General features: G+C 46.3%; 1 protein-coding gene across 12 annotated transcripts in view; it reads right to left on the minus strand.

The window, feature by feature from the left end:
* Window positions 1–17154, minus strand: part of LOC113895217 — a 453671-nt gene that overhangs the window by 371857 nt on the left and 64660 nt on the right. For all 12 annotated transcript variants that reach the window (XM_027546109.1, XM_027546115.1, XM_027546112.1 and 9 more), the window contains exons 2-3: window positions 14681–14764; window positions 14500–14553 (exon numbers count right to left, since the gene is read on the minus strand). In XM_027546109.1, coding sequence (XP_027401910.1) covers window positions 14500–14553; window positions 14681–14764 — 138 coding nt within the window. The remainder of the gene's footprint in view (window positions 1–14499; window positions 14554–14680; window positions 14765–17154) is intronic.

Below are 17154 nucleotides of genomic sequence, written 5' to 3' on the forward strand. Positions count from 1 at the left end.
AAGAGAAACAAACGCCACTATGGAGGAGAAAGGCACCAGGAGTCTGAACGCCAATGCTCTGGTCTTCATCTTGCCACTTCAGACCTATGCTTGGCAGGAAAACCTCCTGCCATCTTCAAGATCAGATCCCCTACCAATAAGATGGAGATAGAAATTCTTCTCCTATCTACCTCAAGAGGACTGATTCTTCGCTGCCTCCCTCACCAGAGCTGAGAGCTGCTGCATGGGCACCCAGCCCCACACCTATTACCCAGCTGAAATAATGACCAGGTAGCACAGAGCTGCCAACTCAAGTTCCTAATGTTAAAATGAGCCAGGGGGTATGCATTTGTGTGTTCCTCTCAGCTGCAGTGTGCTCCTGCTTCCAGCAGCCCAAATTTCCCCCCTTACCACGCTGTGCACCTTTACTGCCTCCACCGCTCTGCAGCCCCTGGCCAATGACCTTGCCCACAAAGGCCCAGAGGAGAAAATGGTTACACAGTGATGCTCCAGGGAATCCTATGTTTTCATTTTAAACAGTAACTAGGAACTCTATCAAGGCATAGGGGGGCAGGGGAAAGGTCTAGCCTATAATGCTGAATGAATAACTGTCGCAGAAATCATACACTAAGTTTACAGGCTTTGGATGGAATCAGACTTGGGTTTGAATCCCAGTGTTGCCAGCCATGACCACATGACCTCTTAGAGCCTCAGGCTTCTCATCAAAGTAATAGGGATAATAATTCCATCATTCTGAAGTTACTTTGAGATCAAGTGGAAAAATACATAAAAGGTTTAGCACAATCCAGGCTCCTGGTGAAAGAGCTCACAATATATGGATATGTGTGAGGATAAAGATGAGAATGGATTTCAGGCAAAAAGCGCAGGGTCCTTCAGAAAGAAGAGGACGTGGTGGGTTTTATTTTGCTTTCCATTTAAGATGGTTATATCTTAATAAAAGATACACAAATATCAACAGGACGAGAATCTATTGGAACAGAATAATACAATTAAATTTAAGATTCCTCTGACCCACAACTCTGCCCTTCTCACTCAGGCTAGGAAGTACTATTCCTAAGAGGTCTGCTCTTGGGACAATTTCTATAAAATTCAGAAAAATATGGAGACTCTGGAGCTTCCTGACCCCAAGCCCATGCAACTGTTCAGCCCAGCTGGAAAAGGCTGTAGTCAGTTTTCTTAAGGAAATCTTCTACATCCAAGAGGGGACAGGAAGTGAAGCTGGAAGATGAAGAGCAGATTCATAATTGGACAACATAATAATTAGCGTTTTGGGTAAACACTCAGAGGTACTCTCAGAGCTTTCCGCCTTGGTCCCAGAACCAAGGTGTAACATCCTCAGCAAACCTCAAGGCTGTCCAGTGGGGTGTCACCACCCTTGAAATGACATCTAGCCAATGGGTTCCCAGTGCCTGTGTTTGGGCACCAAGCTCCAGCAGGACTGTCTGCAGCAGGCAGAGTGTGTTCAATCAGAGGCAGATGACTGGGAGGGGACTTGATCTGTTCCTAGACAATTACCAGTGGAGACAGGCTCATTATTTTCATTCTATGGAGTCAACAGAGACAGGACAAATAACAGGTCTGCCAGAGAAGCAAGGGTTAAAGGGAGGGGGAGAGAGGGAAGCAACAAAGGACAATCCCAGGCTCACCATTCCCGCTGAACCACGATGCCGGGGAATATGAGTAAGGACCAGAGAACATCATATGCTTGTCTACTAGATGGCGCTAGTGGTAAAGAACCCATCTGCCAATGCAAGAGACCCAAGAGATAAGGGTTCGATCCCTGAGTTGGGAAGACTGAGGAAACAGCACCCCACTCTAATATTCTTGCCTGGAGAATCCCATGGACAGAGGAGCCTGGCAGGCTGTAGTCCATAGGGTCACAAAGAGTCAGGCACAACTGAAGTGACCACACACGTATGCGCTGCTGGTCAAAGTAGAAACTCCTTGAGGAGAAAGTACCCCAGGCAGAAAGAGCTTTATCAAGACCTCATCGAGGGACTTCCCTGCTGGTCTGGTGGCTAAGACTCCATGCTTCCAATGCAAGGGGCCCAGGTTCAATCCTGGGTCAGGGAACTAGATCCCACATGCCATGACCAAGTAAGCATAGTCAAGTAAATAAACAAACAAAAAGACCCCATCTAAACGGCTTAGCATCAGGAGAGATGCAGTAACCTGGGGACCCTCTCACTCTCACTCCTTTCCCAGCATGGCCTCCTTTTCCTCTCCAATAATAACAGCTCATGTTACTAAGGGCCTCTTTCTGCCAGGCGCTATGCTAAACCCTTGGCATTCATCATTGTGTGTCACTGTGCCAACAACCTGGGAGTTAGGGACCATTACTATTCCATCTTACAAATGAGGAAATGAGGCTTGGAGAAGGTTCTAGGACTTGCCCCAGCTGGTAACTGGCAGAACCACCAAACCCAGACCCCAAGCTCTCAACCGCTATACATTTCCCTCTTTTCATCTCCTTTCTTTCGCCTCTGTTTATGCCCAAAGCTTTTAAGACCCTCTCCCTCACCCCAAATCAGATCCCGTATCTTCTAAAGGGTTTCAGGCTACACAGGAGGCTGACCTCTGAAGAATAAGGCCCCTCAGGTGGAGGGTTACTGTTTCTGAGATTTCTCAAGAACAGGAAACTTCCCGTACTGCCTGCAATAAATCCAAGCCTTCCTTCCTTTGTGATTTCACCCCGGGAGCAACACTCCAGGATGACTCATCTCAAGACCGGCAGGAGATCTCCTCAGGAGACTGGCGGTGACCTTGGCTGGGCACTCACATCCTGTGCCTGTTTGTCTAATGGGCAGCCCCAGCCTCCCTGCCAGGCTTGTTGTGGAGTATCAGGGCAAACACAAAGCATGTGGAAAATCATTTTAAAAAGAGAATGCAAAATACCAACAATAATCCAACCCCCACCTACATCCCACATACCAAACCCTTATCTAAATCCCCTCCAATCTGAATTCTAGCTTCAAAAGTTCATCCGCATCCCTGCCTTCTCCTTGTGTACAGGCAAGCTGTGATTCCTAGAAAAACAAAACGTGACAGGGATAATAATCCTTTTTTTCCCCAAACAGAATAAGTCACTCCTTCAGCTTCCCATTACTCTATTACAAGCACACATAATACTTGGAACAGTTAACAGTCACAGAGCCCTAATTAAGTGTGTATTGTATATATTTTTTTCCCTCACTTAATCAGTTTAAATCAGGAATGTCTATAACTAGTAGTACCACTTCACAGACGAGAAATAACGTTGAGATCAGTTGATCACAGAAACTTAAAAAAAAATCAGTCTAGATGTCAAAGCCTAGATTCCAGATCAGCTCTCTCAGTCTCCACCACACTATCCTGCCTTCACTGACTTCCTTTTAAAATTATAAGGCCAAGCACTCTCTCACCACCTCCCCCACTTGGTTTTTCTCCATAGTTCTTAGGCTCTTTCTTTAGTAATGAACTTACTGCCCTGCCCCTCCCCCAGTCAGGTAGACCATAAGTCCACGTGGCCAGGGACTTATTTGCATGTCTTGCCACTGCTGGGTCCCCTCAGTGCCCAGAACAATGCCTGATACAAAGCAGGTACTCAGTAAATACTTACTGAAGAAATTAATCTGGCCATTCCACTCTATTTCCCTCTATTGTAGATTTTAGCAGCAGTCTGTTCATCTCAGTTCCCAGCTACCTCTCACCCTCCTCGGAGTCCAGAACGATACTTTGAACATAGTAAAGTACTCTAAAATACTTCGGAGGCAGGACTGAACTCTTTCGATGTGCTTTTGGAAAAGTGTGCTGGGGGTGGTCTGCTGTCTGGGGAATTCACTGTCTCTGCTCCCCACAACAAAGAGGATGCTCAGGGTGGAAACTTATGAGACCTGAGAAGCACGTGGCCCTGCGTCTAGCCCTCCTCATCCTGCCACACGTTGCTGATGAGGCAGGTTCACAGCCTGATACACAGGTCCCAGCCCTGATTTTCACGTGCTGTGTTTCTGACTCATCTTCCCTGGACTCTGGGAAAGCGTTCTGCATGCAGCTTCACCAACTCGGCTGAGCAGCCAGGTGCTGGGCAGGAGTTGGAAATGGTATGGGAGGGGGAAAGGATCTAATTAAGCAGAGTAGGTGATAGTGTCAGGAAGAAAAAGCAAGCAAGTGGCAATCTGGATATCTGCCTGCAAATAAAAGAGATGACTGCCGTCTTCTCCACTGGCTCCCGTCTGCCCTATAAATCTCAGTTCACTAATCCAAGTGTTTTCATATCACTGTATAATACAGCGTGCTGTGTCGGGCCCCGTCATAGGGAAATTAAAACCAAGGAAGGGGCTGGAGGGATTCAGGCTACCCCATTCTTCCATTTCTCTTGTTTACACTAATCTGACGGTGTTTTTCCATCTTCTGCCATAAACACAACACGGGATGTTTTCAGCATCAAACAGATTACCTTCTTCCACCCATAAAATGGAACTTCAGACCCTGAGCTCAACCCCCAGAACCATGCAACTCAGAGGCCAGGAGCTACCCTGGCTATTGTTGACACTTACTCCCTACAAAATCTAAGAACCAGGTCATGGAGAGTTCCCTGGTGGTCCAGTGGTTAGGACTCTTGGCACTTTCACTGCCATGGCCCAGGTTCAATCCCTGGTCTAAGAACCAAGATTTTGCATGCACAGAGAAGGGGGAAAAAAAAAATTTTTTTTTTTTTAAAAAGCAGGTCATAAAGGAAGTACCAGATCCATAAGAAGAGTCCCTGAGTGGGAGGCAACATGATGGTTAAGAGGAGCATTTTAATTTCATCTCCACTACCTACTAGCTGCATGGTATTGGACAAATCACTTAACCTCTCTGAACCTTGGCTTCCTCTCTGAACCTCAGCTTCTTCAAATAAAATTCAGCGATAACAGAATTAAATGTAGAACATAAGGCACTTAGCACAGTACCTAACACACTCTAAGTGCTATGAAACCTACTCCCAACTCCCAGCCTTCACTGCGCTGTTCCTACTGCTAAAGCAAACTTCCAAAAAGCTGCATAGCTCAGCCCTTCCTCTCATCTCAAACCTTAAACATCACCTTATCAACGAGCCTTCCCTCACTACCTTAAATAAAATAAAATACTACTCCCCCATCTCATACACACACCCTGCATCCCCTCTTCATCTTGGTCCACAGCACAAAACACTACTTGACATTTTACATACACACACACACACAGTTTGAACAATGTGGGTTTGAATTGTGCAGATCCATTTATACACAAATTTTTCATTATAGTATCTGTATTTTTCTTTTAGAGACCTTTAACTAAGTGTGGGGCAAGTTTGTGTTCAATTAGAGATCATAACACATGGAATTCAAAGAACTAGGGTTTGAGTCCTGATTCTATCCAAACTGTTTCAGGTTCTTGTGCTTGGATGAGTCATTTATCAAACTGTTTTTGAGGCAAAGATAGTAGTATGTGGGTTTTCTACTGAGTGGGGGTAAGGGCTCCTAACCCCTGGGTAAAGGGTCAAATGTACATGTATTTCTTTTAAATATATATAAATAAGTGTATATAATTTTTTGTATCCTAAAAGATAAACTCCAAGAAGCCAGAGCTTTGGTTCTGTTAACTGCTGTATCTGCAGCACCTATAAAAGAGGTTCTTGGCATACAGTGGGCATTTAATAAATATTAACTGAATGAATAAACAGAAGTTGTTTTTCTGATGACGATGACGAGAAGGGCCACAAGAGACCATACAGGCCAGAGTTCTTCACAGGGTAGGAAACTGAAGCTGAGAGACACCAGATGACCTGCCCTCTGGTTCTAGCCTCCCTAGAACTGTGTGGTGGTGGAGGCTGGGAGCCCTGACTCCTGGTGCCTTGCTCTGCCTCGAGCCAGCCTGCTCAGACCAACGACTCAGCTTCTTGGTACCCAGTGCTCCTCATCTGGGGACTGGAAACAATTAAGCAGATGGCGCTCCCTCCCAAGTGCCCAGGACCCAGATGCCCAGTGACTGGCAGTCTATAAAAGCAACAAGGACAGGTGGAGACACCGCAGCCGCTCTGGAAATCCATCAACAAATAGGCTCAGTGCTGAGGGACTGCAGACAGCTGCAGGATAAAGGAGCCAAAAGCCATTGCACTTCTCTCTCAAGTCCACAAGCATCGAGGACCCTCTTGGCTTTCTGCACCAACTAAAGGCAAGCACTGCAGCCCTGTTTCTACAGTATCTGAATGACTCCCTCTTACATACACACATGGACCATGTGGGGACGGACAGAAACCCCAGCTGCAACATTCCCAGGGGCACAACCTCTCTGGGAACTAACTTTTCATCTCTTAGGATTCATCACAGGATCAAATGAGAAAACCCAGAAACAGCATGTGGGCAGTGCGTAGCACAGAGCAGGTACAGGATGCCATTAACTGTTCTATAGGACACTGATGAAATCCAGAGGCAAACACTCCTCCTCCCCCCACCCACCTCCACCTCACGGCCTCTGAGCTTAGAATCCAGGGTCTTGAAATGAAGGGGGCTATTTGGCTTTAGGAATCCAACACCAGGGAAATCTTTTTCAAGGATCCCGTTTTCCCATTCAAGTAGAGGGGAAAGAACTAAGACTCCACAACAGGCCCCCTCCTTCTCCAAGATCTGAGGGTACAGTCCCAAAAAGGCAGATTCCAGCCTGAGGGTGTCAGCCACTCAGGTTTTTTTTTTTTTTTCCCCAGAAAGTGGGACCTGATTGAGAGCTCCCTGGAGGCTGGGGTGACAAAAGACACAACAAAAATCCCCGCATCCTTTTACTACTAGTCCCCTCAATCAGATTTAAAGCACCAAAGAGAGACACCACCAGTAACCAGAGTGAGGACTAAATGATCCGGTCACTCGCACCTTACTCTTGTGTGAGTTGGTCATGTTCCTCAGCCTCTATGAACCTCAGTTTCCTCATGCACATAAAGACCATAGAAATGCCAACCTCAAGATAATATTGGAAAGATGAAATGAGAAAATCCGCTGCACATCACGCCTGGGACGTTAGCTGCTGCTCTGAATATTTAAGCCAGTGCCGGAATCACAAACATTAATTGCTCCAAAAGAACACTGTGTGCAACAAAGGCAACCTTCCCCTAGACCACAGCCCAGACTGGAGCGCTCCACCACGGGCCCAGCTTGGGAGCAAACTGGAACTGCACCAGAGGCTTCCAGAAATCATACCAAGACATGTGGGGAGGGGTCGGGAAAGGTAAGAATGGATAAAATCACAGGTGTAATTAACCAAGACCCTAGCAGCTCCTGGAAGGGTGCGGGGCTGTCCTGTTGGAAACGGTGGTGGATGCGCCTCTTGAAACAACCTGGTCTTAACCACCTGTTACACTGGACTTACCAATGGAAACGGCCACAATTGAAGATCTGAGACTTCTAACATGTTCTGGTGGCAGTGAAGCCGTGGGGTTACAGACATAAGCTCAGGGTGAATTAAACTTCCTAGGTAGGTGCTCAAAGAGTCCCCAGATGGTTCCAGGAGCTGGTGACCATTCAGCTATCCGGTAACCTCCCTGGGCCTCAGTGCGCCCCCCACCCACCCCCGCGACTCTGGAACTAATGATCACTGCGACTGTAGGGAATCCAGAGGCTCAACGCGGGGTCATGCTCAGGTTCTTCCTGGACAGGGCCCGCGGTGCAGGTGCGGGTGTCATCCGTTCAAGGAGGAAAAGGGCGAGGAGGCAAGGGTGGCGCGCGAGGCTGCACACAAGCTGAGGCCCTTTCTGTGGCAGCTGCTGAAAAAATAATCAGAAGAAAGCAACTGGAACGCGAGGGGGGCGCGGGGCGGGGGCTCTTCCCGCAGGCGCCCCGGAGCCAGCCGGGGCTTGTGGCCTGGCCGGGGAGGCCGTGGAGAGGACGCCCCGCGGGAGCGCCGAGGCCCCGCTGCGCCCGGCCGGGCGGGGGCGACGGAGGCGGAAGCGGGGGCGGCTGGAGCGCGGTGGGGATGTTTAAAGGAAATTTACAATCATTTCCTCTCTGTGGTTTGGTGACAAATCAACAACATCCTGTTCTTTTGTGAGGCTCTGGGCGCCTGCGAGGCGGGGGCAGCGCTCCGGCTCTTAAAGGGACACACACTGGGCTCCCCTCCCCCCTCCCCTGTGGCTCCAAAAAAAAAAAAAATTACAGCCTCCCTAAGGCGCCACCTCCCGGGGCGCGCGCTGCCGGAATGCGGGGGCTGCTGCGCCAGGCGGTCCCTCGGGCCGCGACCCGGGCAGTGTCCCCTCCTCTGGGGCATCCTCCCACCTCCCGTCCCCATCCTAGGACGGAGGTAAAGGCGGCAGCGGAGCACCCCTCTGATGTCGCAGCCCGGGGCTATGTCCCGCCAAGGGGACACCCAGCGGGCAGAAGGGGACCCCCCCCCAACCCCCGCCGACGTTTCTCTTCCCTTCCCCACCCCAACCCTGGGGCAGCGCAGTCCCAGCCTCGGACCTCCGGGTAGTTTTTATCCCTCTCCTCCAATCCCCTGGCCTTGAATTTTTCCACCCCTAAACTCTGGATTTATGGTTAAAATATCGACGTATGCACAGAAGGTTTATAAAACGCCAAAACAGAGAGGCTTCCCAAGCTGTAGGAGTAATGAGAATCAGATGGCTAGAACAGAAAAATAAAATATATTCAACTGCCCTCCTGAGATTTCCTTCATTCAGTCATTTAATGAGGGCTGGTCACCATTCTAGGCCCTGTACAGCAGGAACAAGACAGAATCAGTCCCTGCCCCCAAGGGGCTTAGATTCTTGAATGAATGAACAAACGAATGAACAGGATTATTTCACTTATTCTTAAGTGCTATGATTAAAGGGTCAAATTTTGTAGAAGAGCAGCTTCTGGTCTGGAGAACTCTCTGAGCAGGGGACAATCTGACTGGGACCAGAAGGGGGAAAAATCACCGTTCCTGTTAAGTTAGTTGAGAGGTCTATATAGCATTCTCAGGAAAGAGACTGAAAGTTGGGGCAGCACCTGAAGGGCTTTCTTAGTGGCTCAGCTGGTAAAGAACACGCCTGCAATGCAGGAGACCTGGGTTGGGAAGATCCCCTGGAGAAGGGAAAGGCAACCCACTCTAGTATTCTGGCCTGGAGAATTCCATGAACTGTATAGTCTATCCGGCTGCAAAGAGTTGGACAGAGCTGAGCGACTTCCACTTTCACTTGAAGGGCACCCAAAGAACAGATTTCCTTCATGAGGACAAGTCTTGGAGGTTGGCACCCAGGATAAGAGAGACCTGGGTCCTTGTGGTCAGGCTGTATAACCTGGGCAAGTCTTTCCCCACTCCAGGCCTCATCTGGAAAATGAGATCACGAAACTAGAATCAGTAGTTCTCAACCTTGGTACAAATTAGAATTCCCAGAGAGATTTTCAAAAAACCTTCCATTGTCCTGTCCCGTTCCACCGCAGACCAGCAGAATCAGAATCACTGCTAATGGAGCCTGGCTGGGCCTGCCTGCAACGCAGGAGACAGGGATTCAGTCCCTGGGTTAGGAAGATCCTCTGGAGAAGGGAATGGCTACCCGCTCCAGTATTCTTGTCTGGAGAATCCCACAGGCAGAGGAGCCTGATGGGCTACAATCTATGGGTCGAAAAGAGTAGGACACCACTGAGAGGCTAACACTTTCACTTTCAGGTGAGTTTAGTGTGCAGCCTAGGTTAGAAGCCAGTGATCTTGTTTGGACTCAGGGTATAATCACTCCCATCAGTGAGTACTTAGCATCTACTATATAATACACCAAATATGCTATGTATATATGGTAAGTTACCAAAAAACAACAAAAAAAGACAAGTTACCCTACCAAATTAGACACATACTATTATCCCCATTCCACAGATGAGGAAACTGAGATAGAGAAATAATATGAAATTCGGTCAAGAGCACTTAGCTAATAAGTGGTCTTGCCTGAATCCTCTATACTAGAATGCCTTTCCAGGGAGAAAGAGCACATTTGTAATTAATGGAGATGTTAGTCACAAAAAGTAGCTACCAAGAGAGGAGCACGGAGTGCTTTCAGAAGGAGCTACTCATCCATCTTGGATAGAGGCAGGAGACTGGCCTGGATGACCTCTGGTGATCCTGACAGCCCCAAGGTGTACATGCCCAGAGTGGAGGTCCCAAATGATAGAGTGTGACTCTAAGACGACAGCCTTTTATGTTTCTCTAAATTGATCCTCCTAATCGTTTTCAAAGATATTCCCATAAAATGTGCAGCTTTTTAGCTAGACAGTGGAGCCATTTGGCAAGGTGAGGAAGAGAGAAAAGAGCTTCCTGTGTATCCCAGTAGGGCGAGGATAGAATACACTCATCCCCACACTCTCCCATATGGTGCCCACCCCTGTCCTTTTCACCTCTTGACCACCTTCCCATCTGTGCAGTTTCCTGAGGCAGGACCCAGACAAGGGCTTGCTAAGTGGGAGCGAGACAGGTTCTCAGGAGAGTAAAAGATCTGTCAAAGCAGAGATTAGAAAAAAAGGAAGCTGGGGACTTTCCTGCTGGTCCAGTGGTGAAGACTCCACACTTCCACTGCAGGAGGCATGGGTCCAATTCCTGGTAAGGGAACTAAGATGCCACATGCCACATGGCAGAGCCAAAATTAAATAAATAAAAATAAAATAAAAAGGAGAAAAAGGAAGTTGATCCGTTCTTATGGTAGAATACTGTGCTGCCATCAAAAAGGAGAAGAGAGTTGTATGGTTAGACTAGAAATGTATTTGTGATATACAAGTTACAGAATAGGATCTTCTCACTGATGTTTATGGAAATTCCACACACATAGGAAATCACCAGAACCATCTGGAAGGAGAGACATCAAACTGTTACTAGTAATGCCAGGACTGGTGCATGGGGGCAGGGGGCAGGGATCAGGGGAGGGGAGTCAGGGAGTGTGTTCTGTTAATGATATATTTTTAATTTCTCTGTATTAATATCCATATTATTTAAATTGTTGACAACAATCATGTATTAATTTTTTAAGATAAAGATACTTCTAATAAGGGACTTCCCTGGTGGCTCAGATGGTAAAGAATTTTCCTGCAATGCAAGAAACCTGGATTCCATCCCTGGGTCAGGAAGATCCCCTGGAGAAGGGAATGCCATCTACCCACTCCAGTATTCTTGCCTGGAGAATCCCATGGAAAGAGGAGCCTCGTGGGCTACAGTTCATGGGGTCACAAAGAGTCAGACACAACTTTCACGTTGGACACACTTTCACGAAAGAGAGAACATAAAAGCCTACCCTGGGGCTTGGGAATTCCACCCAGGGTACACCCACAGCAACGCCATTTTTCATTTTTGGTAATTTCTTTTGGAGGTAGATTGTTACTTTGTTTTTTCTTTTATTTATTTATCTGCAGCACTGGGTCTTCATTACTCTGCACAGGCTTCTCATTGTGATGGCTTCTCTTGTTGTGAAGCACGGGCACTAAGGCAAGTGGTGGTGGTGGTTTAGTCTCAAAGTCGTGTCCAACTCTTGCGACCCCATGGACTGTAGCCAGCCAGGCTCCTCTGTCCATGGGATTTCCCAGGCAAGAATACTGGAGTGGATTGCCATTTCCTTCTCCAGGGGATCTTCCCAACCCAGGAATTGAACCTAGGTCTCCTGCATTGCAGGCAGATTCCTTACCAACTGAGCTATGTAGACTTCAGTAGTTGCGACTCCTGGGGTCTAGAGCGAGGGCTCAGTAAACCTGTACTAATGCCATGTTTTCAGAGCTTGCTAGCTGGTGTTAATGGTCCCATTGCTCTTCCACAGTTGCTTTGTCCTCAGTGTGTTAGGTCAGTGGCAGTCTCACCTGGTCAGCTGCCTCCCGTCCAGCTAGGGAGGGTTCCTCGGCATTTCTGGGTTACAGAAGATGGGTTTGAGATCTGCCAGCTCCAAATGATGTAAGAGATGACCAAGTGCATTTGAAAGGCCATAGGTGCTACTTGGTGGTGGGGATGGGTAAAGGGCGCGGCACTAGTGTTCAAAGGCTCTGATTTCTCTGTGCATCTAGGTTGTTGTTTTGGCAGCTGAGAAACGGAATCTGACAGACCAAAACCTTAAGAGAGATTTGTGGACAGAACTTTATTCCAGAAATCTGCGTGGCCAGAGGCAGTGACCTGCTTTCAACATTATATGCAGAACTGTCCCCTCCAGTGATAGCTCAGCAAATTCAAGGTGACCAACTGTCATGCTCTAGGGAGAACTGCATGGCCACTCTGTGCTTCCTCTTAACTGTGTTTTCTCAGATCTTTGTTGGAGAAGGCAATGGCAACCCACTCCAGTGCTCTTGCCTGGCAAATCCCATGGACGGAGGAGCCTGGTGGGCTGCAGTCCATGGGGTCTCTTGTAGTCGGACACAACCGAGCGACTTCACTTTTGCTTTTCACTTTCATGCATTGGAGAAGGCAATGGCAACCCACTCCAGTGTTCTTGCCTGGAGAATCCCAGGGACGGGGGAGCCTGGTGGGCTGCCGTCTCTGGAGTCGCACAGAGTCGGACACGACTGAAGCGACTTAGCAGTAGCAGCAGCAGATCTTTGTAGTTTGTAAACAGAATAATGTTGAGGTTAAGAGCATCAGCTATTAATAGAAAGAGAACCTAGGTGGGAATCTCAGCTCTACCACCCTCACTAAGCCTCAGTTTCCTCTTCTTTAAAATGGAAATAATAATAGTACTTACCTCATAGAGTTGTTCAGTGAGGATTAAATGAGATAATACAGGAAGTGTCCTGAGACCTATACCTGGCACACACAGTCAATGATAATTACTGATTTTTACAACTAATAACAATAAAATCCAAAACAGTTACTAACTGTATCTTTATGATACAATAAGAACAGGGCTTCCCTGGTGGCTCAGAGAGTAAAGAATCCACCTGCATTGCAGGAGACCTGGGTTTGATCCTTGGGTTGGGAAAATCCCCTGGAGAAGGGAACTGGCTACCTACTCCAGTATTCTTGCTTCAAGAATCCCAGTGGACAGAGAAGCCTGTCAGGCTACAGTCCGTGGGGTCACAAAGAGTCGGACTAATAACAATAAGATCCAAAACAGTTACTAACTGTATCTTTAAATACAGTTTATTGTTACTAATAACTAATAACAGATCGAAAACACTTACTAACTATCATTAAATATGATAGGACAAGAATAAGGAAGGTTACTGAGCTTAGTGGCTCGATGAGGTTCACACATTTACTAGCTTACACAGCTCAAACATAAATCCAAATCTTGGCCTCCAGAATTAGAAGACTTCCAGACCTGTGTCCACTAAAATCCCACATGGCTGAGCCACGGCTGCATTCAAAAATTATCACTTCATCAAAAGTATTCAATAAGGCCCTATTTACATATGCCCTTGTGCTGGCTTCTGTACAGACAGGTCAAGACAAATGAAATTCCTTCCTTCCATTCATCCGGGCTGGGCCATCTTTGAATCTTCTCAAAGCCCTTAGAATAGGAATCTTTTCTTTCTTTCTTTCTTTTTAACGTCTACTTCCTCCTTCCTCTGTCTAGTTATGAGAAAGAAAGTTTCTGGGGGTAGGAGGTTTAAACTGATGGGCCATTAACAGCGGAACAAAGCAAAAGGAATTTTCCAGGTCACCAGCCAACAACTTTAGAGTGGTGTTTAAAATTCACTTGCTTAGGGGGAGGGAAAGAGGTTGGCCAGGAGTGGGTGGGGAAGGATTTCTCTCAGCTGATGGGGAACTGAGTAACGCCCTTTTTTATGGCCAGTAAAACCAGTAAACACCATAATATGCTGCTTGGTTTCTGGGCTGATCTTTTATCATCCGAACTTGAAATGCAGATATAACAAAGAAAACAAACGTCTGTCTGCTGAATCCATAAATAAAATGTTCTGCTTAGCTTCAGATTTAGGGAACACCTGGATTCCTGCTCTGGCTTTGACCATGATTTGCTAAAACATAACATAGCCATAAATTTCTTCTGAGCCCACTGAACAGACACACATGTATTCTCTCTCTCCTCCCTCCTCTCTTCCCTTTCTGTCTCTCTCTCTCTCTCTCAAACATACACTGCCTTATTCCAGCTACAGAAAAGTTCAACAGGAAAGGATCTCTGGTCACCTGGTGGTGGCATCTTAAAATTTTATTTCTGGGCAGTCTGAAACTCACTGGAGAGAGCAGCTTCAGCACTTAATTGGTAAGCAGATCTTTTCTAGCAGAAATGTTCTCCTAGGGGTCTCCTTTTCTAGGGAAGAAAGAATGACCATCAAAGAGTTTGGTTGCGATTTGGAAGCTGGCCCTTACCTCCCTATACCAATCCCTCTCCCACCATGCACTGCTCCAGGAACTTTCATAGCCCTGTGGCTGCCTGTATAGGCCTTCACATTTCTACAACCTCTTGACGCTGGGAATTTCTGGGGACACTGCCAAATTGCACAAGGCTACTGAAGAAGTAGTTACACACATTTTTAGGTTTCCCTAGTACAATGACTTCCAAATTCTTTAAAACTCAGCAGCATCCTATTCAAAGGAATGCAAAATATTAAATACCTTAAAACTGTTGTTCCTGGTTGAATCCAATCACAATGTTGCTCAAAGATGTCCCTAGAATTCAAAGTGGGAGGGGAGCACTAGTTTAGAATACGATTCTATTACTACTTTAAGTAATTTTGTCATTATAATGAAGTCCCAACTGCTCACTATGTCTCCTTTTTGATTCAGCCCTTCCTACCTGAGGTCCATGTAGTTATTTCCATGATGTCTATCCTCTTGCTTTATTCTTTGGTTTTGTCGTTGCAGGTCCTCCACTAGCTTCCTGGGAAGAGACACATGGGAGATAATTTTTTGCCACCTTGTATATCCAAACATGCCTTTTCTTTTATTCTTTCTTCACATTTTGATATGTAGTTGTGCTAGGTATAAAATTCTAGGTTACAAATCATTCCCCAACAAGTCTAGGCGTCTCTAGTGTCCAGATCTTTGAATTAGCTTTCCCCTTTGCATGGAACACATACACTCACCCTCACTCCTGTCCCTGTATAGCTAACATCTCATTAGTCTTATCAGGGACATTTTCCTGTCCAGTTACCTGTCCCTCCAAGATCAGAACACCTCCTACTTGTTCCCACAATACCTGCTGTTTACCCCTTACTACACTTATTACACCATATTATCATTACCTACTTACTTGTCTATGTCCTCCCCTAGTTTGTGAATGTAAGGGCTAAAAATACAGAGCCACAGTGCCACTCAATAAATATTTGTAGAGCAAAGGAATAAATGAATGGTTGTGGTGCTTTTTATTACAAGATACAGTCTATAATAAAGTATTTGACAAATGCCCTTAATGCTTCACATTTGTCAGGTATAGAACAGAATTGGTCTTGGCGAAGAAATGCCATCTTGATATTAGGAGCAAAGAAAGAACCCTTATGAGTTGTTATTCAATATCTGTCTTCCACGAGGACAGACACCAGGTCCGCCTGCTCACTGCTGTGTTCCCAACAACCAGACCATAAAACAGCTTAATAAACAGCTGTTGACTGAATGAACCAGTCCAAAGGAAGTCCTATGTATTATACAACTAAGAAAACTTAAGTGAGAAAAAGTCCCTAAGCTGTCTTACAAACTTGGGAGGAAAAAAAGAGGTTTGGAACGAAGACACAACCCATCATCTTCTCCCACTTCATAGCAAACCAAAACCCTTTCCCAATTCCTTTTTCCAGATATGTGTGTTCCCTTCTTTGGACACCTTGATTTGAAGCCCTGGAATTATTTGGCTCAGACCTGCTCCTTCATAGTCTGTTTCTTCTCAATCATCAAGTCCTGTAGCTTCCTCTTCCTTCATAAGCAGCTTTCACACTGGCCCTCCTTTTTCACTCCTTTTGCTGGTACCCACCTCAAGGTCCCCATCACCCCACACCTAGGTTTTCACATGGCTCTCTCTTTCACTGTCACTTTGACAGCTCTATCAGATTAACCTCTCTGAATCATCACTTTTCATAGTGTCTCCTCACCGCTCAAAACGCCTTTGGAGGCTCTTTCTTTCTTTCCACGTTTAAGTTTCGACTCTTCTTCCAGTTTCAACCTTCAGAATGACTTCTAGTGCTCTCTTTTCCCTCTCTACACATCAGCTCACTTATCACACGTACACAACTTTCATGCTGATTAGGCAAGATGCTTTACTGTTTCAGAAACAACAGAGCAGACTTCTGCACAGTTTGCACATTCTCTTCTCTGGAATGTCCTCCCCACCCCTCTCTTGATTCCATCCATCCTTCCAGGCCTGGTTTACATCTTTCCTCCTCCAAGATGCCTTCATTGACAACTTCAGGCCTTGTTGATCTCTCCAAATTGAAAATCCAAATAGAGCTTATCAACTTCGCAGCCCAATTAAATCCAGATGACTGCCTTATATAAGTCACTATACAGTCTACCTAGGTTGGTGTGGTTTTCTCCAACTAGCCTGGGTGCTCCTTGATGGCACAGTAAGGATGTCCTGTTCTTCTACCTGAGGGCTCTTAAGACCCTAAGAGCTCAACATTTAATAGTACTCAGGAAGTAATAAGAGAGTTGCCTTCTGCCACAGACAGACCTAGGTTAACCCCAGCCTAACCAATTAACTGTATGTATTTGGGAGTGTGATTTGGACCCTCTGAGCCTCAGAGCCCTCAACCTCAGTAACACTGGGATAAGAAGAGTGCTACCTCAGAGTTGTGAAGATAAATTATGTAGCACTAAGTAAAGCAATTTGTACATTACTTTGAAACATGGTAAACACTCAATATACGTTGGCCAGGGTTATAAGAGGCTCCAGTCCCTGTCCGTGAAGTTGAACTTTGGCCTGGATCTTACTTTAGACTTACGGTCATGAGTCAGCCTGGCAAATAGGATTTCCTGCCAGTTCCTACCTCTGTGTCCACCCCTGGGTGGTTAAAGCATATCTCTGCAAACAGTGGCTAGGGGTAAGTTCCATCATGCAAGGTCATCTCAGGCCCCACTGTGTTGTTCCTCCTGTCCTCAACACTCCTGAATTCAACACTGAAATTGTTTTGGTGTCTTTGGCTTGTGAAACTTCTTAGGCCTTTTTTCCTTCTACTTTCCTTTCTCGTTCTCATTGTATTATAAAAGCAATACATACTCATTATAAAAAAAAAAAAAAAAAAAAAAACAATCTTTTTAAAGTCTAGAAGAGTGTAAAGTCTT

The sequence above is a fragment of the Bos indicus x Bos taurus genome, chromosome 7, assembly GCF_003369695.1.
Source record: "Bos indicus x Bos taurus breed Angus x Brahman F1 hybrid chromosome 7, Bos_hybrid_MaternalHap_v2.0, whole genome shotgun sequence".
Lineage (NCBI taxonomy): Eukaryota > Metazoa > Chordata > Mammalia > Artiodactyla > Bovidae > Bos > Bos indicus x Bos taurus.